Consider the following 26735-nt stretch of genomic DNA (forward strand, 5'->3'; position numbering starts at 1 on the left):
GTTTAAAAAAACAACACGCAGCGGACTGGGAGGGAACTTTCCTATACCCCTACCTACCCTTCCTCCCTTTTCCCCTCTCCTCCCCGATCCCTTAAACTAACCCCGATCCCTTAAACTAACCCTATCTTAGAACTTTTTGTTTTAAAGCTTACCCACTTATCTGAGCAGATGTAAATTTCTCCTTGCACTTCCCCTGGTGTGTGCTTCCCTGGGACAGGACCTAATGGCCACTGTCCCGACCAGTCCACACCCCGCCCCCCAGTCTGCCTTTTCATCGAGCCCAGCACTTCTGCGCATAAAAGGAAATATGCGCTTGGCTGGGCCATTTTTAAGAATGCGTTCGGTGAGTGCAAAGCCCCGCCACATGCGTATCTCCCAGATTTTGTGTTTGCTGGCATTTGAAAATTTGAGTGATAATGTTTTGTGGCAAGGAACAGGTGACGCCTAGCAAAGTATTGCTGTGTGTTTCCAAAGTCCACAGGCACTGGAGCAGACAACTATGACTTGTCCTCTCACATAATTCTGGTAAAAAGCACTTTGATGTCCTGTAAGAAACAAATGTAATATATCTAGCAGTCATATCTATTTATTTTATTTGTTTAGATTTTTATATTCCGCTTTTCTCCTGTGAAGAAGGAAAAAGTTATCTGGCATCCCACAATGAAAATGCAGGCTGGATCAGGATTGTGCATACTAGAATTTCAATGCTGAAAAGATGATTTTTTTTATCTGCCATGTTTTTTCTCATGCAGAGAAGATGAGAAATGTATAAAAGAATCTTGCAAGGTTTGTTATATGATAAGCACATTTTGGAAAACAAAGGAAATCTTAGCTTGCATTCAAGAGACCAGTTGTACTGGGGGCTACAAATCGATCAGCCTTGTTGCTGCCTAAGCTTGTGTATCCAGGGGTTAAAATAAAAACTAAGAGGGTAAAGAATTTTTTTTTTACTGGCCTGAGTACTGGGGCTGTAAGAAAACCTTGCTGGTATGTTGCATGTGTTTACTTCCTCACTGGGCATGTGTCTGCCTGGGGAGATGGCAGTGTTGTGGCTCAGATGGAGTAAACTCTGGACCTATATGACAAGTTTCTTTAAGTGCAGGCAGTGACAGGCTGTAGAGAGAAAAAAACCCCAGCATCCTGTTATCAGTGCTGGCAGGAACAGAGAAACTCCAGGAAACTTAGAAGCCTTAGGGGAGGTGAAGAATCAGCTGTGAGAGGGGTTTTTTTTCTGTCTTTTTCTCCCTATTCAATTATAAGGAGTGGGCAGGACTGAAGTAGAGTGAGCAGAGAAGGAGGAACAGGGCTGCAGATTTTGATTGTCAGTTTGCTAGTCAGTCCTGCTAAAGCTGGGGCTGATGGGAATTCCATATGAAGCATTTGCAAATTACCAGCCCCATTTTCTGGTGACAGCTTTAGCTGGAGGAAAAAGACTGGACACAGAAGAAAACAGGCTGCTGCTGTCTTTGCTTCTTTCATAAGACCTGTTTGTGTTCATTATTGTGAAATACAGAGGGAATTGAGGCAAACTTGTTCATGTCTGCATATTTAAGAGAGAATAAAGTTGTTTTGATAGTATTTAATCCTAGGAACTCCAGGTAAGGTGCAGGACAAACAGATACTTGTAAATACAATTGGGCCTTACATTTTTTCCCAGTTTAATAGAGAGAGAACTGCTGAAAGAAGATATTGTGTGAAAGAAAAATATTTTTAAAATCACACTTTGATTTAATTGTGTGCCCTTTATGAGTTATTTTCCACTAAACTTTCTGAGCTCATTCAGGTGGTGGTTTAAGTGCCTGCATAACCCTGAGATTCAGACAGAGGGACAAGTAAACTGAGAGAGAAATAGAAATTGCAGCAACTTGGCTGGTGTTAATATTCATGTTATCAGAGTGCTTGCTTTTAAATAAAAGCAAAAGTCTGCACAGAAGGAAAGTGCTAGATGGGATTCTGTGTCCTTCAAGGAAAACCTGCCTAAATTGTAAAAATACCTGAAGAAAAGTCAGTGAATTACATAGGACAGTTTGAGAAACTGACATCAAGGAGAGAGATATTAACTGCTGTCTGCTTATTCCCAGCCAGAATAGCAACTATTAGGAATAATTAAAACTGCGTCAGCGCTGACAATCTGAATAGCAGAGACAATAGAAAGATGTGAGTGAGAAAAGAAAGGGAAGGACAGAGGGATATTTTCATCCTCTATCTCTGAATAAAATATATCCGTCCTGGAACTCACTTCACTTCTGAACCACAGAAATAAAGTTCATAAAAAGTGTGAAAAGAGCAGAGTGTAATAGTGTATGTCAGAAACCACAAGAGTGAATAAGACACTGTTCATTCCCTCTATTAGCCAGAGTAGGATCCCTTGCTTATCTTTTTATTTCTTCATTAAACTAGAACAAATTCAGTTAGATGGTGAAGACACCACATGTAGCAACACCAGTAGCACATTTTTGGAAGAGGGGGATGCGATAGAGTAATTAGGGAGCACATGTTTTATGTTGTTTAAAGATAGTCAGGAAACCTGCGACGGACTAGTAGAGGGCTGAGAAAACCGAACTACAGACAGCGCCCTCAAAGATCCAGAGGCAAAGATTCATCAATGATCTACAGCATGAGGAGTCTGAGTAACACTAGACTTCATTTGGAAGAGCTAAGTGTATACACTCAACACAAACACTAAGAGGTGAATTTTAATAACAGTGCGCACATGTGCACGTGTTTGCTGCTGTGCACATGGGTGCTCCTATTTTCTAGCATGCGCACATTATAAAATCAGATACCTGTGCATACATGTGCCCCCAATTTAATATTGATGCACACGTGTGTACAAATTCCGTCTTGCGCGTGTAAGTGGGGGGATTTTAGTAGATGGTGCATAGCGATGCATTAGGGCCTATTTCCCTGTTCCCTCCCAGTTCGCCCCTGTAAAGGGAGCAGACTTCCTAAACCCCCTACCAAACCCGCTGACTGCCCCTAAATTTTTTTTTAAATTTCTGTACTTATCTTCTCTGCATGAGAGAAAACATGGCAGTCATTAGCAGAATGAATTTAGGCAGCTGTGTGCGACACAGACTTCATGGTGTGGTCCCAGCCTGCCCATGCCCCGCCCACATTCCACCCCTTTTGCTCAAAACCTTTGTAATGCGCATCCCGGGAGATACTCGCGTGGCCGCGGGCCTTTTAAAATCCACACGGCCCTCGCGATTCCGAGCCACGTGCGTATCTCCCGGCTTGGCCGCAGTTAGGGTTTTGAAAATCTCCTTGTAAGTTTCTAGCTAGACTGAATGAGAAAATAAGAGATACAGAGATACACAGGGTGGCAGCAAAAGAAAGAGAGAAGACAAAGCGACAGTGTTAAAGGACTCGGACAAACTTCAGAAACGCCAAGAAACAAAGGAACATATACAAAAGACATTCTTAGCTTTATCTGTTTGAAGGAAATAAAGCAGAACACCTGTGAAATGGAGCATAAGAAAAGAATCATGTGCTCTTAAACATCTGCTTTAAATAAATTATTTGAAGTTGATCACATTTTACTACTCAGAGATAAAGACATACATACATATACCTATCTGATGAGAGTTCCTTATTAGCAGGTACCGATACTAGACAGGGAATAAGAATCCTAGGAGGAAAAACAATAGAGAAAGTTTATTTAATGCTATTCACTATTGTAAAAGAGTATTTTCTGCTTTGAATGCTATTTCCAAATGTTTACAAAAATTTGAATCGCTGATTTATACTTCTTTCTTGGTAAGCAAAACTCTTAAACTGTTTTCTTTAATTGAACGTTGAATGTATTTGAGTGTTATGCTTTCAAAGACCCTGCCTTCCCTCTCTACCCTGGGAGACGGGTTGGGTGCGTGTAAGTCACCTGGTTCCTGTTATTGTAAGACTCAACAGGAAGGAGGGCAACATTTTCCTCTCGTAGCCCCTTTTTTGTGGATCTAGTGGCTCCCAGAATAACAACAGAGAGCCCATATTCCAATAGCCACCGTAGGGGAGAGTCACTGCTCAAAAGTAGCGAGGTGAATTTGGGAGCAAAGAGTTTGTCCCCAGCATGGAGTATAGTTCTGTTTTCCATCTGTGGAGTACTCTTTTCTACAAGCCAGCCATTATCTGTCTACTTTGAAATGGGAGGATACAATCTTCGCTGGGGAGCAGTCGTTTCTGCAGATTTTTAAAATGTATTAATTAAAGAAACAGGCTCAGGATGGCACAAGCTGTGCAAGTCGCGGCTCTTGGACTACTACGACGGGGACAGAAGTCTCCCAAGGGAATATAAAACTCCATGTCAAGTTACTTTATAAGTACATTAAAGATTCAAATCTGAGAGAAATGAATTCAAGCTGTCACACCATGCTTACATAGGATGGGATTGGAAAAGTCTCCTTCATGTATTAAGTGACAGGCTGACCAAGGAACTTTGCCTCATCGGTTCTTGACTTGCTCCAAACTCATCCCTTTCCGGGAAAACATATTGGTGGTACTTCAAGGTTGCACAGAGTACAGCTGCCTCACACTGCCAGAACAATATTGTTGGGAGAGCTACCTGGAAAAGCCAAGCCCTCTCATGAGATGGGAAAATGTATGCAGCTGGCTTTAGAGGTGGCACATACATGCCTTCCTCTTAACTGGATAGGTGAAACTGTGCCTACGGCTGATTTGATGTCTCAGGTCATGCAGTTCGAATGGATGGATATAAAAGCAAATATCTGCAAAGCACCTGTTCTCTATGTGACCATATGGAAGAGTTTCTTTGAGCAACTACAGCCAGAACTGAGGCAACATCTGATGGCTTTGGGTTACTCCAAAATTGGGGGAATATTTTAGACTCAGGGCGGTAGCTTGGGCAGCTATGTGGGACTGTCTTGACATGTGACCTTTGTTAGTGTTAGTTTAATGGGATGAGGTTACCAACTGTTCTATGTTTGCTGTCTATCTGTGGTGAAAGGGTATGGGTAGTGATTGCATGTGTGGACTGAGTGGATGTGGTTTGCTGTTCTCTGTATAAGGTATGATTGGCGAAGGGGGGGTGTTTGTTTGTATTATTAGCTTATAGAAAAATAAATGACACATACATATATTGGAAATGTTTATTTTGAGGAAACAGTTGTTTTGGTCAATGCTTGGCTACTTCACTATTATTCAGCCTGAAAGTTGTACTGAGAGATTCCTATATATGTTAGTATTCTTAGGTTTTCAGGGGTATGCCTACGCATCAAGATCTAGCTCATAATGTTGTACAACTGTTTCCAAATTTTGCTGACTTTGTTCTTGTTTGTGTGTCATTTTGATCAGTTCTCTTTTTTTTATTTTTAAAAAATAATACTGTAAATGAACACTAGCTGTTGACTGTTGGAGTCTGCAGTTCTGGAAACAGCACTGGCTAACACCTCCCACTCCACACACATACAAACATGCTTCATTTATATGAGTTTATTCTTAAGTCTTGACTCTGCAACAGTCCTAATGGCGTTCTTCCCTGCAGGAATGCACGTCCATATAATCAGGCTGCACTTACATCACTGCAGGAACGCATTAACCCATTGGATCTGTTACATCTTTATGATTATGCTTTGGCTTTAGATTGTCTATGCCTCTTTTCCTAGATCTTATAATTTATAATAGCCATTTATAAATAAATTAAAAAAAAAAATGATTTAAAGTGAGACATCAGCAGATGCATTTCCATAAATTCCAGGACTGCTTTAAAAGTAAAAAAGGGGCCAACCTGGTGGGTTAGTGGCAGTGCTGCCATGCAGAGAGTCATGGGTTTGATGTCCCAGCTCAGCTCTTCTGCTCCCCAGGTCGGCCTGTGGATGCAGAGGGAGACCTGATGCATGGCTTCCTGGCTAAGCACTGACACTGCAGTGACTGGACTAAAGTAAGTTGGGAGGGTATATAAAATAAGGGAAGAAGGCAGTTGCAAATGAAGAAATATAGTACCAGATAGCAGACCTGGTTCCAACTGAGCTGGAAGTACTGAGGTTTAGTAGGAAACTGTAGGTTCAAAAATATGAAAGAAGGACCAAAGTTACGTGTATAACTGTTGGCCCCGCCCTGGAGCACACATGCTCTGCCCCCTTCTCTGCCCTCTTATTTTTGATGCATGCACCAGTGTATACGTGTGGACTTTATGGCTTTTTAAAATCTGCGTTGCTTGCGCGACCCACATATGCGCGTATGCGGGAATTTTTGTGCAAGCAGTGCTTTTAAAATCGACCTCATAATGAGCTGACTGGAAATTCACATCTCCCCCCAGTACCCCCTACAGACTCCATTAGTGTCAAAGCAGGAAAGACAGATCTCAGACACTTTTCAGGGAGCAGGCCAGAACTTCCTCTTGCCTTAAGGTCAGATGCTAGAGAGGATACTGGCATTGAAAAATTAACTCTATCTCTCTCTTGTTTGAACCAAAAAGCTGACAATAAGAATGATAGCCAGAGGAGAAGACACAAGGTAAGTGGGCTTCTCCTCCATGCATTTCCTCGTACCAAAAATAGTTTAAATAAAGAAAATGTTGTGAGCGACATGAGCGCGAGCCCCTCTTGCTGTGGTGCAGTTGACACTGCCTTGGGGGTAGAGCCCTAGGGTCTGCGCCGACAGTGGGCAAATGAATCTTTGCAAGGGTGTGACTAATAGAGGGTCCCGAAATCTAACTATGGACAGAGCTGAAGGGCCGACTAGGCTGACGACTAAACAAGGCTGAAGGCAGGCTGAAGATTGTGACTGAGGCTGAAGATAAAGACAGGCTACCTTTGCTGAGGCATCGAAGGAACGGCGGAAGTGCCCTTTTATAGAGCAGAGAGTCTTGATGTCATCCAAGGGGGCCACAGGCCCTTTAAAGAAGTTGACTTCAGGTGCATGCAGCACTAGAGGAATGTCCGGAGGACGGCGATCCTGGCGGTATCCTGCCGCGTGTGCACATGCGGCAGGATACCTGCTAGCCTGAGGGTGAGTGCAGCCGCTCCTGGGGCTGTCCTGCAAACGAAAAACATAACAGAAAAACAAATGACCTGGGATAACAATTGCAAGGCATCTAAACAACCGACACCATCTTGCCTCTTGGGGGTTTTTTGTTTTTTAATAAACCCCTATCGTCCAGTGGCCATCTTGGCATCATCTGTCTGAAATTATGGTTTAGCATGAATCAAATTTTTTTTTTTACACAAAAACTGATACAGTAAAAGCCACAAAATAAGACAACTGCGTAAAAGTTAATAGGAGTAGGTTTTTTTTTTTTTTTTTTTTACTTTTTCATCAGGCTAGTAAAAAAAGAAACTGACATACCAAATGCCTTAAAGCTCTTTAGTGATCTCCACAGCCTCTGAAGATAAGGACAAACACATCTACTATTTATAATCACAGGGCATGAGTTTCAAGGACAAAAATATAGACATGGAAGGAATTTCAGGGCCTTCAACCTACTCTGTCCTCTCAGGTCGGAAAGCATTTTGTCTTTGGTATTTTCTCAGTACTAAACTGGCAAGAGTTAGAAAGTCTGGAACGTTTTATGACTCAGGCAGAGTCCTATTTTGCTTGCATAAGTCTTCCGGCTGCTCTTCTGTTCAAGGAGGAGATGCATTCAACAGTAATTTCTTAATCGAAAAATGCACATTCTAATTTTTTTCACACTTTGAAGTATCCTCAGAAAAGGAAGGTAATGTTCTTTTCCCCCATGCAATTACACCTGCTTAATCGCCCACTTTAAGCAACCAATGACTTGGCTTTCCCCCCCCCCCCCCCCCCTTTTATTATTTTAACTAAACAATAGAGCATTGTGACACATAAGCTTGTTTTGGAGAGCTAAAGTATTTCTTTAGCACCTTGTGACTGAATTGTGGTTACTTCAGTGACAAATTGGGTCCTCCCACAGGGATCCTTCAACTTGCTCTTGCAGGACAGCCTTATAAATGAATGCAGTACTTTTCAACTGGGCTAAATTACCGAATTTGCAAATGGAAAATAGACAGCTCTTTATGCTGCTCCTTTTCCTAACCTTTGCCACTGCAGGAAGCTGCGGTGATGACTATTCCAACTCCCATAGAACGTTTTCACTTAACGCACATTATTGCCAAGCTTTTATTGTTGCTCGTAGTCACTAGGGGCTACTGTGTGGAAGCCAAAATATTATCTTTGGCCCCTTTTTTTTGGTCTGGGTTACGTTCTTCTAACAGCTGTAATCAGCACACGGTGGCACACATGATACCTCCTGAAAGATAAGTGGATGACATGATGGAAAGAAGACATAGAAGGGAAGAACTTTCCGTTTGCATCATTGGCATCCAAGTGAAAATGGCCTTTTGAGTTGTGGGAAAAGGAAAGTGAGATAAGTGAGGGTAGATAGCAACTTAAAGCTGAACATGGCATTAGAAATGACTTTTGAACTGCTCTGACGTTGCCAAGATAAGGAATGTTTAAAACAAGAGCTCAATATAGCCAGCTTGATGTTGACATCTGTCTCCAAGGGAACTTATCTACTCGGAGGCCATTTGTAGGCTCCACAGTCCTAAACATTCTCAGACTTTTATTAGAAAATATGACTGAGAGATTTTCTGAGACAGGCTAGCCTCTGAATTGAAGAGAAAATACCTTGATATGATAAATGTACCTATGGTGTAGTTGTAGAGGAGGGATGGCAATCAAGAGATTTCTAATCAAATTATTCTAATGATTCTTACATGGGATTATAATTCAGTGTTTACTAATCCAAATTATATCTAAATGGAGTGACACTTTATTGCTGTGACATCTCAGCTAAGCCTGTAATAGCTGCCCAGTACTGAGTCACTTGCCATGGACTACAGCATGGAAAGAAACAGGCCACATCTCATCAAAGTGCATTGTATGTATGTGGGGAAATGACCAATGTATTGTAGGGAGCAGAACTTTCACCTCTCTGCTGTTTCCTGAAAGTCACCCTTCCAGTCAAACTTATGGAACCAGTCATTCCAGGAAAGTCCTGAATGGTCTTGGGTTCCTTAAAGTCTGGTCAATCAGATGGTGGAGTAGACCACAGGGGAAAGCATTCAAAAACAAGGGTGATCAAGTCTTCTCTACGGCAGTACTGATTTGTATTAGTCAGGACCTGAAATGACTGCAGACAAGTCCAAAAGCTGTGGTTTCAAAGCTGGCACGCCTTTTATTTACAGAAGGCAATATTTACTTGTTGCTCTACAGGCACAAGAATGTACACAGTTTCTGCTTCTCTGTACTGAGCAAAGTGAGTTGAATTTCATAGCTCTTTGTTAGAGTTCACAGATTTCACAGATGCTCATGGCACCATAGCCCAACAGAAGCTGGTTCTGTTTGAGCTGGAGACCCACAGGAGCAGGATGAAATTGCTGGGCCAAAAATAACCCCCAAAAAACAAAAGTTGATATTTTTCCCCAAGGCAGAGTAATCCTCCATGTACTCTTTCTCCTGTAATTGGCTTTCACTTGGAGCTTTGTGATTATGGCTCTCAAATCAACAGAAAAATCATTAGTACATCTTACTCATATTTCAGATAAGGTACACACTAACATCCTGGAGCTTATCACATACTTTCCCACAGAATGGATATTCTTATTCATTCTGTCCTGAATGTTTTCCCTTTTAGAATGTATTACCCAGTTAATATTTTCTTATCCTTAAAGTGTGTGTATGTTAGGAGGAATCCATCTTACTCATTGTTATGCTCTCACTGAGGGAAAATTCTCACTGGTGGGATTGTATACTCCTCCCAGGAGCTCAGGGCTTCACCAGGAGCTTGGCATCCACATTCTAGCCATACTTTCTGCAGATTCTTGGTCTCTCAGCTCCTTTCACTGCGGTTGCACATATGTGCTGCCTCATACACAGAAATCCAACTCAAGACTGACACACTCCATTGAATGCATGCTCCTACAGTTTCTATGGGACACTACCATTGGAGCTCAAAATACAAGGTTCACATTTCAGGGACATACCATATGGCACTTGTGTTTGTTTTTTGTATGTTTCAAAACTCAAATAAGGTTCAATCATATTGGATGTTACATGGTCAGAAATATATTTCAAAATAAATGCACAAGAATTCTCTTCAAAGAGAAAACTCAGTGAAATGCAGATGCAGTCCACTGTTATCAATAAAGAAATCTACCTGTTTGCTTCCGTAGCACATTTAATCGTACTCCCCTAATCAGTAGGGGCTACAAACATGTCTGCTCATGAAGATTAGGACATATGAAGAAGTAAAACTTCCCTTTTGGAAATTGTTAAATATTCACAAAATTATTCTTCATAAACTTTATTAGAACAACTTCTCCGGTATGGTTGGAAAATGGCAAAAAGGATCTTTACACACACAACAGAAAGGGCAAAGTGCTGTTTCTTGCTCATTTGGTCAAAAACTCTGGTCAGTTAAATTCTGTTTAGAATTCTGTAGATATGGGGCCAGCTCAGTGGTTCAGTGCCAGTGCTGTGCACTGCAATACCTGGGTTTATTTTTTGAGGTCATGTCTTCTGTCTCTTGGACTTTACTGGGTAGGAGAGTGTTCCAGTCATTGCGCAACAGCAACACCTAGTGGCCAGACCTAGCATCCATGATTACAGGGTTCCAGAGGGAGCAATGTTATGATAATGACTAGGCTAAATGAGTTGGCAGAGGGATAGGAAATGGGTTAAAAGTATTCAGGTTTTTGCAAACGAAGACTCGTGGCACGATAGCCCAACAGAAGCTGGCTCCAACTGAGCTGGAAACCCAAAGTAGCAGGCTGAACTCATTGAGCCAAAAAAAAGTGTAGATATTTTTCCCAAAGGCAGAGAAATCTAGAATTTGCACTTCTATAATCCTTGTGTGCCTAAATACTGTAAGTGCATTGAGAAATGCCAAACCGAGTTGCTTTGGCTGCTTATGCAGTATGCTGTCTCAGTAAATACATATCTCTAGACCTGTTCTTTCACCTTTAAGTTCCCTGATGCATAGGGGCAGATTTGAAAAGCCCGATTTCGGAGCGGCCTCGGAGGGAACAAGGAATGCCATCGGGGCTCCCCTTGCGCGCACCAACCACAGATTATATAACATGCGCGCGGCTGCGTGCTCATGTTATAAAATCGGGCGTAGATTTGCGCGCGCCGGGTTGCGTGTGCAAATCTACACCCGCGCGTAGGTATTAAAATCTGCCCCATAATGTATCAGACATGTGTTTCACTATTATTCTTCCTAAATCAGTTCACAAATATTACTCCCCTTCATATGATTATGTGATTACAGTGCTGTTGGATAGCCCGTATCCATGATATTTTTATTTCTTTTTTGTCTGCAGAAGTTCAAATGGTTAATAACATTTAATGTAATTTTCTTACCTCTTTCAGCATGACGGTAAACCATACTGCCACAAGCCTTGCTATGCCACTTTGTTCGGACCCAAAGGTATGCTGGATTTTTCTATAATTTTTCTCTGTTCTTGAAGTTCATCTTTGCAGTTGCCTGCTTGACTAGCTCGCACCATTAGGTTTTTCAACATATTAAAAAAACAACAAGACAAAACTGCATAATGGAGAAAGTTTTTTGCCCCCTTCCTCCCCAAAAAAAGTTGGAAAGAAGCTATTGCTGATAGTGAGAAGAAATGCCTATTGAGTGTACAACCCAATTCATCAAGGGTTTTCTCCAGATCCACGTCTGTGTGGAAAACCATGCATGAATCAGGCCCATACTGACACAAAAAGGTAGTCAAAGACATAGGAAAGATGGATCATTAAGAATGTATGACAAGGAAATTCATTGCTTCACAAAAAATTTCATGATGATTTGGTAATGTCAGACATTTACAAAATTAGTCACTATGATTTAGTAGAAAATGGTGTTAAAGAGTCACAAACTTGCATACTTTTTTGAAAAAAGGCTATTAAAGACAGCAGCCGCAAAATGGAAAATTTGAACTGCCAAATGATTGCTGCGGGTGCGAAACATGCTATTTGCACTATATAGATTTTGATTCACTCTAAATCAGCTCATATTTGGACACCAAAACAATATTAGATGCTGACCCCCACAATTAGAACCTGGAACAAATTTTTGTGGATGAGAAACAGATACCTTGAAATAACAGGCCTGCATCTAGAATATGTGTACTAAGTTTCAGTATTTACAAGTGGCTTATATAGCATAGCCATAGCCAGCTTGATAGACAGTGTTATCTGATGCCGTATAAGATGCACAAGTTTAATTTCTGGATCTTGGGATGAGGGAAAGAATCTCAGCTATCGCATAATTGCACTACATGCTGGCTGGCTCAAGAGTACATGTAAATCAGGTTCTGGAGGGACTTAGCCAAAGGACTATAGCTTCGATGGATGTGCTAATTAGGAGAAAGAATATTAAAAAAAAAAAAAAAAGTGAAGAAAACCATGGGTAGCTGTATCGGAAACACAATTAATAAGATACTGTAAACAACTAAATAAACACAATAAAGTCAGAATGTGCATGCCTATGCATCCATATAGTGCATGTACAAAGACTCATTAACATTTGAAACATTTGCTGTGTTTAGCTCTTATATTTCAATCTGTGCTTCAGTCAAAATTTCTCCATTAATATTTAGCACTGCAACTATGGTATCTCTTACAAGTTCGCCTTATTAGAAGCATATTGCAGGCTATGTGCATATGATGTATAGTCACCATCCTGCTGTCATGGACCCTGCCCGCGGAGCTAACCCCGTGAGCAGGCACTTACTTTTCTGCTTCTTCACCCGACGCGGCATGGACTCCGCCGACGTCGGGCCTTCTTGTGTGGCTGGAGCCACGGACTTAATTTCTCCTTGCGGCCCAAAGGCCGTCCTGGTATGCGCTCTTCACCACGGCCGGAGCCGCGGCCTTGTCTGCCTTCTTCATGGCTGGAAGCCGCCGCTGACATCTTCGCGGCATGGAGGCTGCATCCCCAGGCTCAGTTAGCGGCTGGAGCCGCCCCCGGGGCCTCCTGCAGCGGCTGGAGCTGCTGCCGTCATCAGGGCCTGTGTTCAGGCCCAGCCCTGCTGCTACGCTTCAGACGTCGGTGCAGAACCGCTGTCCACGGTCCTGCACAGCCCTGCTTCCTTCTCCTAGGCACAGGGCCGCATCTCTTCTCAATATTTAAAGGGCCAGACACAGGAAGTGTGCTGGCCCCACCTGTGGACTGATTTCCTGTTCAGCCCTATAAAAGGGCTGGTCTCGTCATTGTTCCTTGCCTTGCATCGGAGTTACTTCACTCTGGAGGCTCCTGTCTGCCAGAGCTCCGTCAGGTCTTCTTCGTGGAGCTTCTCATTGTTTCGTCCTCATCATGTCATGTCAAGTCTTCATGCCTGAGGTCCTCGTCCAGGTGTCCTGGTGTCTCGTCTTGATCTTCCGCTTCCTGATGTCCCAGGTTCCTTGGTGTCCTGCCCTCCTTGGTGTTCGCTTCAGCGCTCCTGAGCCTTCTGGTCCTGTCAGGCCCGACTCCCTCAGATGACATCTTGCCTGAGCATGGAGTGGCCTGCAGGTGGAATTTGTTCCTGTGCTCCTGAGCCGTCATGTCCTGCCAGCCTTTGTGGAGCTCTGGATGACTTATGGCTCCATCGTCGAAGTTCTGCCTCGGCTGGATTCTTCCCTGTTCTTGTCCCGCTCTCCGCGTGGTCTGTGACCAGCCTCCTCGGGCTGTGTAGGACATGCAATGTGACAGGGTGGTCCACGACCAGCCCATTGGGTCCGCCCGTGAAGGTGGGCTGAGTAGGGCGCCCTGAGAGACAGTGCCAATGTCCTTCTGCCCAATTTCTCGTCTCGTCTGAACTTCGTCAAGTTCCTTGTCTCTGTCGTTGCATCGACCCTGGTCCGGGATGCGGTTGCATCGACCCTGGTCCGTGATGTCTTCGCATCAGCCTTGGTGTCATGTCTTCAACAGTCTCGTTTGTGATGCCATTGCATCAACCTTGGTGTCATGTCGTCATGTCAAGGCCCGTCTGCCCTCATCCTCAGGCCAGGCCTCCTGCTCCATGCCAATTTAAGTGGCAGGTCCGAAAGGGCTTGGAATGGTTGGAGGACCATTCAACTTCCAACATCATGTTGTTGGCCTTGGGAGCGTGCAGGCCTGGCAGAGGATAAGACCGTCTGCCATGCTGGAACACGCCGTCAACCCTCGGTTGGGGCGTGTTCCGTCGGGCTGAGGCCCAACCCAACTAAAACACCCCCATAGTAACAGAATGCAAGGCCTTTCAAGGCCGCCTTCTCAAAACCTGCTTTGTTTCACCACTATATTCTATCTTCCTGAGAAAGGCAGGCAACTTTGGATAGTATAAAAATTGATTGAACTAGCTTTCATCAGGTGGTTTTTGCAGACTTCCTATCTTAAATCAAAGGAACCAGGTAGCCAAAAACAATTGTGAATTGATTTGACCACTTGTTTTCACTGACTGACTTGTGTGGTCATTCTCCTTTGGGAGGAATCTTCCACTCTGCATTTCTTAGTTCAGGTTGTTCAGCTATGTTAGCAGCTTTTCCTTTACAGCAGATGAAAAAACAAGGCATAAAATACAACTGTTACTGCTTGAGACTAGCTGTTGAGTTGTTTTCCCTTGCTATTTCATCAGATCACTGAAGTGCTTATTCCAATAAAAAGAGGTAAAAGACTGCTTAAATGTTGTCTGCCAAAGCCAACTAATCAAGTTAACAACTGAGGAACATTTTTATATTTTGTTAGAGGAGAGCATAGCATTTACTCTTTTCCTGTAACTTAGAGCCATAGCAATCAGTTTGCTCATAAATAAACTATTAATAAAATAGATGTAAAATCAAGACACACCACACATAATGGGGGCAGAGTGCTTGAAAGCTGTTACTTTACAATGGCATCAGAATAACCGAGGAACCAGAAACCAAGTTTTTATAAGCAAAACGTCCTGCATAAAAAATTAGTCAAAAAATTGCAAATCAGGTGGTTCCTTTGTTGCTGCATTTTGTCATTAGGATCCAGTTGGCTCTTCTTGTTTTATTATCAGAATAACTGAATCATTTATAAACAGAGTTGTTTGGGAATTCAATACTTCCTCCTTTTTCAGAAACTTGGAATTTCTGAAGCGCAGCATAAGTCTGAGGAAAGATTAAAGCAACATTTGGCAGGAGCCCTTGAAAGGTGTCCTCTGTTCACAGCTATTAAAGTGGTCTTGTATCAACACCCTCTGATAGAGGAAGAAAGCAAAATCCCCTCAGTTTCTGAAGTGTTATCCTTGTTTCTCCTCCCTTCCAATGATAAAATAAAGGGGATTCCTTCAGTGATCCCAAAAACTGAAATTCTTGGGCTTCTCTCTAATTGTGGTTGGCACAAACAAACAGAATGATATATATTACAAGTGTTAAAGTATAACGTTAAAGCCCTAACTAAAAACATGATTAGTACATAGCAGTATACCTATTTGTACTTAGATAATGAGTCATAGCAAAGCACTTTATAGACAGATCACTAAAAAGGTAATTTTCAAAGGAGTTACGTGTGCAAAAGTAACATATCATAGCAATATTCTAAAGCCTATTTACGCGCGTAAAACCTTTTGACAATTCTGCTCTATAGAGTGAATTTTCAAAGGAGTCACAAATGTAAAAGTAGCAATTTTGAAAACCCATTTGCTAGAAATTAGTCGGATACATGGCCAAATTTTCCTTTACCTAGATACATAAACCTTTTAATTATCTGGCTAAATGCATTTTAATTTTGACCTCACAATATCTGCAGCTGAAAGGTATTCTTGCTTTCCCTTCTGTTATACATTATAACTAATTGTTCAATGAACTGCACATCTGTCTTGCTGAAGAAGATGTTTTCTGATTGGGCTTCCAAGATGGTATTTTTAAACCACGTCCATGCCTAAGCTAAACTTTCAGGTGGTAACTTTGAAGCAGCCGTGCGGGCACACATGTATGCGCGTATGCCGGCTCACACCAAAGGACGCAGCCATATTGTAACATGCGTGTGTATATGCATACATGCTATAAAATAGGCTGTATGTGCATACGTGTACGTACAATTTTATATGGAGGTGCGCACGTGCACGCAAATGCTGCCTCTCCCGCGCTAGTGGGGGGATTTTAGTAGATATGCACGCTGACGCAATTACCAGTTTCCCCAGTTTGTTCCCAGTTAGCCCAGATAAAGGACAGAACTTCCTAATCTTCCCTAGTTAATTAGCCTCCTTTTTAACTTGTTAGCCTCTACCATTTAAAACCCTGCTGACTGGCCAACTTTTTTTTTTTTGTTTTAGGACTTACACGTCATCCATAGCAGAAATAAAGTTACGTAATCTGGGACCTTGGCGCGCGCTTGTGCGCATAAGTATTTACACGCTGGTTACATTTCTAAATCCTGGAATGCCCAGACCACACCCACGCCCTGCTACTTTTTCATAAAAAAAAAAAAAGTTTGTGTGCGTACTGAGAAATATGCACATACACAGATGCCTTTTAAAATCTCATGTGTCGTGCGCCGGTCTGACTTCTGCAAGTATCTCCCAGATTTCGTGGGCACAGGGCTTTTAAATTCACCCCTTAATCTTTGCAGTTGCTCCTTTCGGTTTTTTCCAAACCATTTTCCTCAATTTATCATATTCACCTTTTTGAAAATTAGATGCTCTCACAGTAGATTTCTTTTTTGTGCTCCCTCCATTTATTAAGTCAAATTTAATAATGTTGTGATCACTATTGCCAAGTGGCTCCAACCCTGTTATCTCTCGCACCAAATCTTGTGTTCCACTAAGGACTAGGTCTAAAATAGTTTCCCCACTTGTTGGTTCTTGACTCAAAGTCAAGATCATACAGTTTTTAGCTTTCCCCTCTCACAGTGAAAACGTAGAGCACATTTTTTCACATGCAAAACCAATGGACACAAAAAAGGAACTCACTAAAAGAGATTCTGCTTGATCTTTACAACTTTAGAGACATTTCATGCAAAGACGTTTATGGGTACTTAACTAACATACAACAAGATGCAACTCAGGATAAGACTGAATATGTGCAGCTTATTGGCATATTTGGATTTTTTAAAAGTAATATTCGGGATGTGTATTAGTTTAAAATGAATGTGTAAAATGCAATAAATGAAGCCATTTTTGGTTCATTCCAAATGAAACAAACCAAAAAAGGTCTCCTACCAAAATACCCAAAAGTTTGGGGGTATTTTCATATTCATGCATCTTTGTAAAAAACAGGCCTCCTGCAGGACCACAGCTCAGATTAGTCCCATTTATGAAACATAGATTAGGTCTGTTGCTGGGGCCAATACCAGAGGCCTGGTCCCTGTTGCCAAGACACATACTAGGCATGGCAACGTGACCCAGCCCAGAGGCTGGATCCTGGCATTGGAACCCGGCCCAAAGCCGGGTCCCATCACCTAGGTCTAGGCTTAGGCCTGGCACTGAAACCAGCCCATTTGCCGAGAACTAGACCTAGGACTGGGCCAGACACCAGGGCCTGGTCCGAAATCTGGTTCCATCACCAAGGCCCAGGCCGAGGCTAACGCCCGGTGCTAGGTTCTGGCCCAAAGCCTGGTCATTTCACTGAGGCCTAGGCCCGGCACCACGGTCCAACCCAAGGCCTAATCATGTAGCCAAGGCCAAGGCTTAGGCCTAGGTTTTGCGCCAGGGCCCGGAAAACAACTGGTCTTCTACAATCTTCAAAAAATGTCGCTGTCCTCTTGAAAGATGTGCCGCAGTGATGTAATTTCTGAGATTTTTCTCTAGCAGGTACCTAAACATGGGACTGACTAAACAAGATTACAGTAATTGAAACAAAAACATATTGCACCAAAAAATCTCACCGACAAACCTGTTTTAGCAGTAGTAATAGCAACAAGCTTCCTGTCTTCCTGCCAATAGCCTTCTCTACTTCTCTGGGCTCTGTTCTTGTAAACCAAGCTTATAAAGGCTGCCAATTCCAACCAATCAAACTTTTGTTACTGCTTTCAGTGCAGAGAAATCAGAGCCGTGTTGTCCTTAGCTCACACACATGCCTTTGCTACTCCTCTTTCACAAGTTTTCAGTTCTCTGTTCCAGTATGTCATATTCTAGTATAAGTTTCTGGGAATAAATGTACTTTCCTTTAGGAATCAAATCGCCTGAGGAGTTAAGTTACCTTTAATAATCTGAAGTTTGGCCCAAACGACTTGGTAGATCTGGCTACTCTGAAAATGAGAATATATGACTTGGAGAACATCCTTTCCTCCACCTTTCAAGGAATGCATCCCTTAACCTGTTCAGAATAAAAATAATTTTGGTAAAAATAGTTTTCTGACATTTAGTTATAATAATCTAGAGAAAAGTTGAAATACTACTTTTCGTAAATACTGTCTCGCAGAAGAAACTATACTCCCCCCTGCTGTATGTCCAGGGTTGTGGAGAAGTTGGCCACCCTAAGGTTAGCCCAATGTCTTATTTGACACAGAAAATTACAAAATGGGATTATTGAACCAGACAGCCATAAAAACATGTCAACAAAATGCTGAGTTCAAGTTTGGTGTCAGCAAGGAGATGATATTGATAAGAAAATTTTTAATTTTAGTGCTAGAAAATACGAGGTGCAATTTGGAAATCATGGAAAGATTTGTAACTCAGTTGAAGAGCTCCATCCATTCAATGGCTGAAATCATACTCCCAGCTTCATGAAAAAGTGACATAGGGCCTCATTTTCCAAGCCGCTCTCACGCGATAAGGGACCTTTCGCACGTGAAAAATCCCTTATCGCGTGCGATACCAGGATGGGGGCGGAGTCGGGGCAGAGTCGGCCCCGGAAGAGGAGGAGTCGGGCGTCACCGGGGCCGACTCTGCGCCGACACCGTGGACAGCGAAAAGGTAAGTGCCTTTTCGCTGCCTATTTTGCTCCCAATAGCTACACCTCCTATGGTGGCGCTATTGGGTGCGAAACCGGCAGCGATCGCACCGCGACGGTGCGATCGCTGCCGGCTAGCGCAGGTCTGCCCTCCATTTCAGCCCCCCGCCCCTCATCTACTAAAGTATCGCAGGCCTGTGATACTTTAGAAAATGAGGCCCTTAGGTTGGTGTATCATAATTAGGTGCCTCGTATCTCCTTGTTGCCAGAAACATTCAGTTCTGCTTTTTTTTAAAGTGACACTTCGACATTTTTGAAGAAGAGTAGAACCAGGTCCTCAAAATTTAACAGTCAGCACTAATTAATAATTTGTCAGTTTCCATTCATAATAAAACCCTTACATGAGCTATTATGAACTGTTATGGATTAAGAACTGCTACTTGTCAGCTTTTAAAGGGCCTAGTCCTGCCCTCATTCAGTTTACTACATGTAGGGGCGATTCTCAAAAGATCTTTAGCACATATCTGGTGCATGGTGCATGGTGCATGTGTGTTTATGTCAAAATGTGGTTTCATTATTGCCCTCTCCCAACTGTAGGTAAAAGTACTTTTGTCCACAGAGAAAAAGAGGGATTAGATTTGGAGAGGGAAAGTACACAGTCATTTCATTTTCAAATCACCGCGTGTACTTTGCAACAAGCTCTCTGCACCTGCTCCCTTGCAGGTCCCAAATACCCAGGTAAAACGGTACCCATGTTGATCGTGCTGCCCAAACCTTCAAAGGGTTACTTCACAGGGAGTTTCCCTTTGAAAATGTGCTTGCAGGACCATGGTTACAAAATACTGCAGGCCTGAAACTGCCCTTAGGGTTTCAAAACTGCCCTGACTTTGCTTTTGAGGCCCTGACTTTTTTCCCCCATGGACATACAGTACATTTTTTTCAACTTTTGTTCTCCTGAACTGATTATGAGAGTGGTTTCACCTCCTTCCGCTTTTCTCCTTTAAGGCATCGAGTTTCCTTAAACAAAATCTTGTCCTTAGTTGAAGTTATTTCTAAAGTTGTGTAGTACTGTAATACAGTCCCACATGTGCTTAAGAGAAAATTGTCCTAAATTTTGAAGATAATTTTCTTCCTACACTCTCACCCAGTGATTCTCAACACAGAAGGTGTTGGCAGGGCTGTCAAAGAGGGCAGCAAGCCGGAACACCGAGAGAGAAGTACAGCACTTACTAACATACCTCTTAACATACCATAATTGTGAGAGTTCTTCACAGTGAGGAAAACACTTGTTTATCCATGTCATTTTTCATAGACTTGAAAAGCATTACCCATTTAAATATTAAAATCACCACCTTATTGGATAGATAATCAAAATTATCTAGCTGCTTAATTATAAAGTTATGGGGGTAAATTGGAAAATCCAGCCTCACAGAGCGGCTAAATCTAGCCACATAGTTTAACTAACTAATTTTTCAGTGGGAGAAAAGCTTAGTAAATCCGTGATGACATTGCGGCATATCCTACTAAAGAACAACATAACTTTTATAAGATCACAGAAGAAATAAAACATTAGGAGGCCAGGTTTTAGGCCTGTGGGCCTAGCCTAGGCCTCAGCAATTGAACTGGGCTTTGGATCAGGCTCCAGCAATGGGATCATATAGAAACATAGAAATGACGGCAGAAGAAGACCAAACGGCCCATCAAGTCTGCCCAGCAAGCTTTGCACTTTTTTTTTTCCTCATGCTTTCCTGTTACTCTTGGCTCTTAGTAACCCTTTGGTTCTATTTCCCTTCCACCCCCACCATTAATGCAAAGAGCAGTGTTGGAGCTGCATCTAAGTGAAATATCTAGCTTAATTAGTTAGGGGTAGTAACCGCCGCAATAAGCAAGCTACACCATGCTTATTTGTTTACCCAGACTATGTGATTCAGTCCTTGTTGGTTGTTGTCTGTATATAGATCCACTTTTCTTCATTCCCCCTGCCGATGAAGCAGAGAGCTATGCTTTGACAATAGGACCAGGCCTTAGGCCAGGCCCCAGTGCTGAATCTAGACCTTGGCAATGGGATTAGGCCTGGTATTGGGACCAGGTACCAGATCAGGCCTTGGTGCCTGGTCCCAATACCAGGCCTAATCCTTAGCAACCAGACCTCAGGCAGGGCCCCGCCACCAGATCTAGGCCCATGCAACAGGACCAGATCTTGTTTCGGGTTTTAATACTGTGGCCTGGTCCTGCTGGAGTCTTGTTTTTTGTTTTGCTTTGTTGTTTATTTTCTTGTTTAATTTTTTTTTGGCAAGTGAACCAAACAAAAAAAAAATTAAACTACCAAATCTTAATGAAAATACACAAAACAAAAAAAAAATTGAATAAAAAATGTTGAGGCTACACACACACATAACTAACTTACTAGGATGATCCTCCAGAGATGCATTAGGGTGGGATAATCTTTTTTGGTTTTGAGGCTCTTCCAAGTGGGCCTCAAAACCAGCACTGAGAGATCCACGGTCCAGGTCTTTACTTTTCTTCTCCGCTTGTTCTTTAAAAATAAATAATGCACTAGTTATTTATAAAAACTGTTTATTGTACCTGTTTGGTTTTAGATGTAAAAATATATTGCTCGTTATTTGTAGATGAGACATTAACAATTCAGCATAAGTTGCACTTGTTTTGTTAAATAAAAATGTGTGCATATTGTTGTGTGAGCTTATTTTCTGGAAGTGTCTTATTTTTCAAACTTGGAAAAATGGTAGCCTTAGATGTATGAGCTTGAAGATCAAGAAATTTGAGCATTTTTACCAGAAAAAGCATGGTTTAGGGCTATCTTAGTTCTAATGAGGGCAATGTCTTTATTTTATTTGCATTTTAAAATATTTGTGGTATTATAGCAGTGCAATTACTAATCACTACAATAAATATATGGCATCAGGACTCTGCCTTGTCAGTGAACCATCATTTTGTTCATCTGCATATAATGCCACATTATAATTATTATAATGTTAACTTCAGAGGCCTACAACAATGAGCTTGACATCTTATAATTGGATTGATCACTGTCCAAAATTCTGTTTATTTCAGTAGGTTCTTATCTCGCCAATGAAATAATCAAAACATATAAGGCTTCATCCAGTAAGACCTTTCTCCCATTCTGTGTCTATAAGAAAATCAGACTTTAGTGTGAAAGTTTAAATAAACCTCATTGGCAGTGTCCTTCAGAGGAAAGCACCGTTTGTTGATAATATCCCATCACTAAGTATCCAAGGCTGTGTCTCAGGTTATTAACTACTCCCACTACAGGCATTAACTGCTAGTCATTATCACTTAGAGCAACAATTCAACAAATGTCTTTTGGGAAATTGTAACGTATTATGCCCTGTTCTGCATTTAAGGGGTTAACATTGGAGGAGCGGGATCATACATTTATGAGAAGCCGCAGAATGAAGATCAGCCTACATCTACCTCTCCCACCGACTTGGCTCCTAAACCAGAAGAGAGGAAGCTTAGTAACCCTTCCAAGGGACCCAGCAAAGGTGAGAAAATGTAATGTCCTGAAAAAGTCAATGGTTTTATGAGGTTCCGCACTGCAGAATCACTAGAAGGGAAACAAGCTTTAAGATTACATGGGGGGAGGAGGAGTGGAAGAACCAGCTACAAATTAACTTGCATCCAAACTATGCTAATAGCTTCCGCAGTGTAATCATGTTTGTGCAGTGTACGTGTTCTGTTGTTTTCTACTCACATTTGGTCATACACTTTTCATATACCTGCATCTTTGAAGCTGCTCACACATTAATTAGCCAAGCTCATTTTTAAGTTGAAAGTGGGACAGAGGTTATGAAGAGAATCCCTTGTGGCTCGTTACCTCGCTAAGGTATGAAGATAAAGCATGATGTTTCTTTCCTAAGACCGCTTTCCTCCATCTGTTTCTCCCTCCTCTCTCTCCTTGAAGCACCACTTCATCCCCTTTCATGGCTTACTCTTTTAGCTGACTGCATTCTGTGAGTTGTACTCCTTCCTTCTTCAGTAACCAGGTATATGTGTATCGCCTATTTTTTATTTATTTTTTTTTTTAATTGAAATAGCAGTTTCCTCCAGCTCCTTTGGGCTTCCCCTAGGTTTATATCCCTCCCCTCTCCAGCATAGCTAGGCCTAGATTTATCAATCTGCTGTAAATATCGCATGCAAAAGGAAAATGGGTGTGTCTTATGATAATGGCACGCAATGCGATAAATAGGCTATTAACATAAAACTAAGTGCACATTGTGATAAATAGGCTATCTTAGTTTTATGGTAATAGCCTTTTTATGGCAATGTGCTCTTAGCACAGGTTTTGTGTTAATACCAATATAATTGGATTTTACTACCTGCAAAGTGTTCATTTCACCAGGAAGGGGGGGGGGGGGGGGGGGAGTGCGAGAGAGACAATCTACAAGGCCTTTCTAGTAGTTAGCTATTTATATCTCTATAGGAAGCCCACCTAGTAACTCGAGGTGAGATTTAGGTAGTGGTGTATGGGTAGGGGGGTCACTTTTCCATCAGAGTGAGATGTACAAGCAGAACAGTGCACTCTTGTGAAGATTTGATGACCTTCGGAGTGAGGAAACTCACACAACGATGAGATTTGTACAATGTTCTCTCAACCTAACTTGATGGGCTCTCTCTACCTGTGTAGTGTCATTACTGATTAGCATATGTCCAGCTCTGTGGCATGGATTATTTTCTTTTGTAACTACAGAACCTTTTTCAAGATTTTAGACAGTTTTTTTGCCCCGCCTCCCTATTTCTGAAGTTGTTGCTCCTCTTTCATTGAAGTTGATGAGGATGGAGGGAGGGGGTTTCAGGGAAGAGAAATAATTTTCATTTCATTTAATATTTACATACTGCCCATTCCACACTTTACATGGAGATCAAAGTGGTTCACAACACAATAGCATATATAAAACATATACAATTCATAAAACCATTAAAAACCAAACCCAGACCCCACCCCCTCAATTAAAACACATATTTCCATGTCCTTACTGTTACTGAGATTTCTACCTATGTTTTAACATTCCATTTCCTTTTCTTCCACTTTTAATGCAAGGCTAAATTACCACTCATTACCTTTTACTGCCCTTGATCTACATCCTCCACTTTGCTTAAAAAGCCAGGTCTTCACTTTCTTTCTGAACGACAAATAGCTTCTTGCCGAACTTCCTTAGGTGCTGAATTCCATAATTCGGACCCTATCACTGAGAACATTCTCTTACGGTTCTTCACCTTACCAACTTCCCTCCAAGTAGGTACTTGTAGGAGAATTCCATTTCAAATCATTACAATATTTTAAATCAAGTTCTCTCTTGGTGCTTGTATTTTACATTTTCTCTTTCGTTGTGGATTTGTTAATAGAAGTATGAACTTACATTTTTTTAGCTTTGATTTGTGTTCATTTTTTTGTTATTTCTGTGTTTATTTTGTTTATTTGAAACAGAATGAAACAAAAAGACAATAAAACAAAAGAAATAACTAAATGAAAGGATGGAGGAAAGAACCCTCTTCCACCAGCCATAAAACACCAGTGCCGGCTCCGTCAAAATGTAAATACCAAAGCTCCTGTGGGCCTTCTCCTATCTCACCGCCATGCCCACCCCTGAACCCATCTTATCCTGTCCGTGGGGTTCTAGATATCCAAATGGGGGTGGAGACATTCCCAGTCATGCCGTACTGGGTCACATTTAAAAAGGACACCGGCAGGACCCGAAGCAGGCATCATTTTGTTGTACAGAGGTATGGCAATAGGCCTGGGGCTGGTACTTGCAGCTGTTTGCTGTTGCTTGTTTGAAAATGAAACAGGAAAAAAAACCCATTTCTTTTTATTTCATTATGTTTTCAAAATGAAAAAATAAAACAGGAAATGTTGTTGTACTTTCCTGTTTGTCTCAAATGAAAGCTCATCCCTGTTAATCAGTGATGTATCCCCTTTCTCAGGGCATTTCCTACAGAAAGCGAAGAGGAACCACCTTCAGATGCTGCAAAGCACTGATCAACTCATTACAGCTCTGGAGTCTGGATTCTCCACTGGGGGGCAGTACAGTACTGCAAAGCTCAAAGGGATCACCACATAAAGATTATTCACATGATGGGTGCTGTTCCGAAACAAAAATATACTTTACTGAATTCCAGATCAAGTAAAGCAAAAAGGACGGATGTACAAAAACTCAAGAATAAAGTTCTTCAACTCTCAGTGGATAAAAAAAAAAAAAATCAAAACTCAATTCCTACTTAAGTGAACTTGCAGGACACTTAGGACTTCCATTAGTTCCTAACATGTCTCTTATACCTCAGGCACCTGGTCACACCCATGAAATCTTCTTCTCTCACAGTTACCTGGTATCACAATGCCTTGTTGGTTACACCCAGCCTTCCAGATGATTCTCCTCTGTTTGGACTTGGGCAAATTAACCCATCTAGAGCTCTGCTTGCTGAGCTCATCCTGGACCTCCCTCTAACCAGCTTGAGAGAGGAATTACCTCTCCCAAGGGAAAAGAAAGGCAAGCACGCCTTTCCCTTCCGGGAGCTGGGAGATCCACAGCTCTTGCTGCCTCTCCCTTGCTCCCTTCGTTGACAACTTCTCCCAGTGACTCATGGAGTCACCTTTATAGATGTTGAACAATTAACCCACCCTGTTGGAGATGGATTCTCAGATAACTTCACACCAGTGGAACCTCCTATTGCTGAAAATATCCACAGCTCTAGACTGCCTTACCTAATAATCCTCTTGGTAGCCCAAAATCCGCCTTTGTAGCACATCTTTTTGAAAGATGTGTTGCTTCAGTGAATGGCAAGTTTCCGCTTTGAAGGATGCTCAGCAGCTGTGCAGAGCAGTTGTTTGGTCAAAAAGAGGGAAAGTTTTTTTTTCCAGGTGCTGTCATGCAGGCGAGCCATTGTATTAGGCAGGCTAGGTGATCACCTAGAGCTCAGCAGTAGGGGCTTCACTATGCACGAGTGCACAAGAATCTGGCTTCATGACTCCGGTGGCCAGAGCCCAAATCTCAGGCAGCACAGAATAGCCCTCTGCTTTCTGCACCAGCCTCCTCTCCCAGGCAGCATGGGGAGAAGGGGAGGACTGAGTCTGGAGCAGACAGAGCAGAGCAAAAAATAGCCACTCTGCTTCCAAATCCATCCCTTCCTCTCCTGCTTTCCTCCTCCTTTTCTGTCCTGTAGGAAACAGGAGGAAATGAGTCCAGAAGATAGAGCAAAGCAAAGAAATGCCATTTTGCTCCATAATCTAGTCCCTTCCCTCCTGTTTTCTCCTTCCTTCCTGTCCTGCAGAGAAAATGCGGGGAGGGAATGAGGCTAGAGTGGACAAGAGTCCAGTATTTCTCTGTATATTTGTATTTACAGTGTGCGGTCACTTATTCTGTATTTGGTGAAGGTTTTCCTGTGTTCTGTGTATATGACCAACATGAGGCATTCTGCTAATGTGTAGTTTCTGTGTATACTCCATTTTGTTCTGTTTTCCCATTAGGAGATGTATTGCTGATAATATGTTTAGATTTTTAACCCACCTTTCCAAATAATGCTCAAAGTGGCTTACACTAAGCATTTATAGAATTCAGGTAAAGTGAGTGTCTGCCCCAATACAATCTAAGTAGATAACCAAGGTAATAGAAGATAAAGCAACTTTCTCAAGATCATAAGGATATCAGTAGGTGAAATGTTGTCCCTGATTTTTAAACCCATTATTCTAACCACTAGACCACTCCTGGAGAAGAATAGTAAAACTGTACTAGGGCCTGATGTAATATTTGCAGTGTTACCATTTCATAAAGTACAATTTAATATTTAAAAGTATGGGATAAACTTTTAAGTCTGCAGGTACTTTTACCCAGGGGTTCTCAACCCAGTACTTGGGACACAACTAGCCAGTCAGGTTTTCAGGATATCTATAATGAATATGC

The 26735-nt window shown here is 42.0% G+C and overlaps 1 protein-coding gene across 1 annotated transcript in view; it reads left to right on the forward strand.

Moving 5' to 3' along the window:
• Positions 1–26735, forward strand: part of CRIP2 (cysteine rich protein 2) — a 255234-nt gene that overhangs the window by 166136 nt on the left and 62363 nt on the right. Inside the window, exons 3-4 of the mRNA XM_029598829.1 lie at positions 11347–11404; positions 22182–22322. Coding sequence (XP_029454689.1) covers positions 11347–11404; positions 22182–22322 — 199 coding nt within the window. The remainder of the gene's footprint in view (positions 1–11346; positions 11405–22181; positions 22323–26735) is intronic.

Source organism: Rhinatrema bivittatum, chromosome 4 (assembly GCF_901001135.1).
Source record: "Rhinatrema bivittatum chromosome 4, aRhiBiv1.1, whole genome shotgun sequence".
Classification (NCBI taxonomy): Eukaryota; Metazoa; Chordata; class Amphibia; order Gymnophiona; family Rhinatrematidae; genus Rhinatrema; species Rhinatrema bivittatum.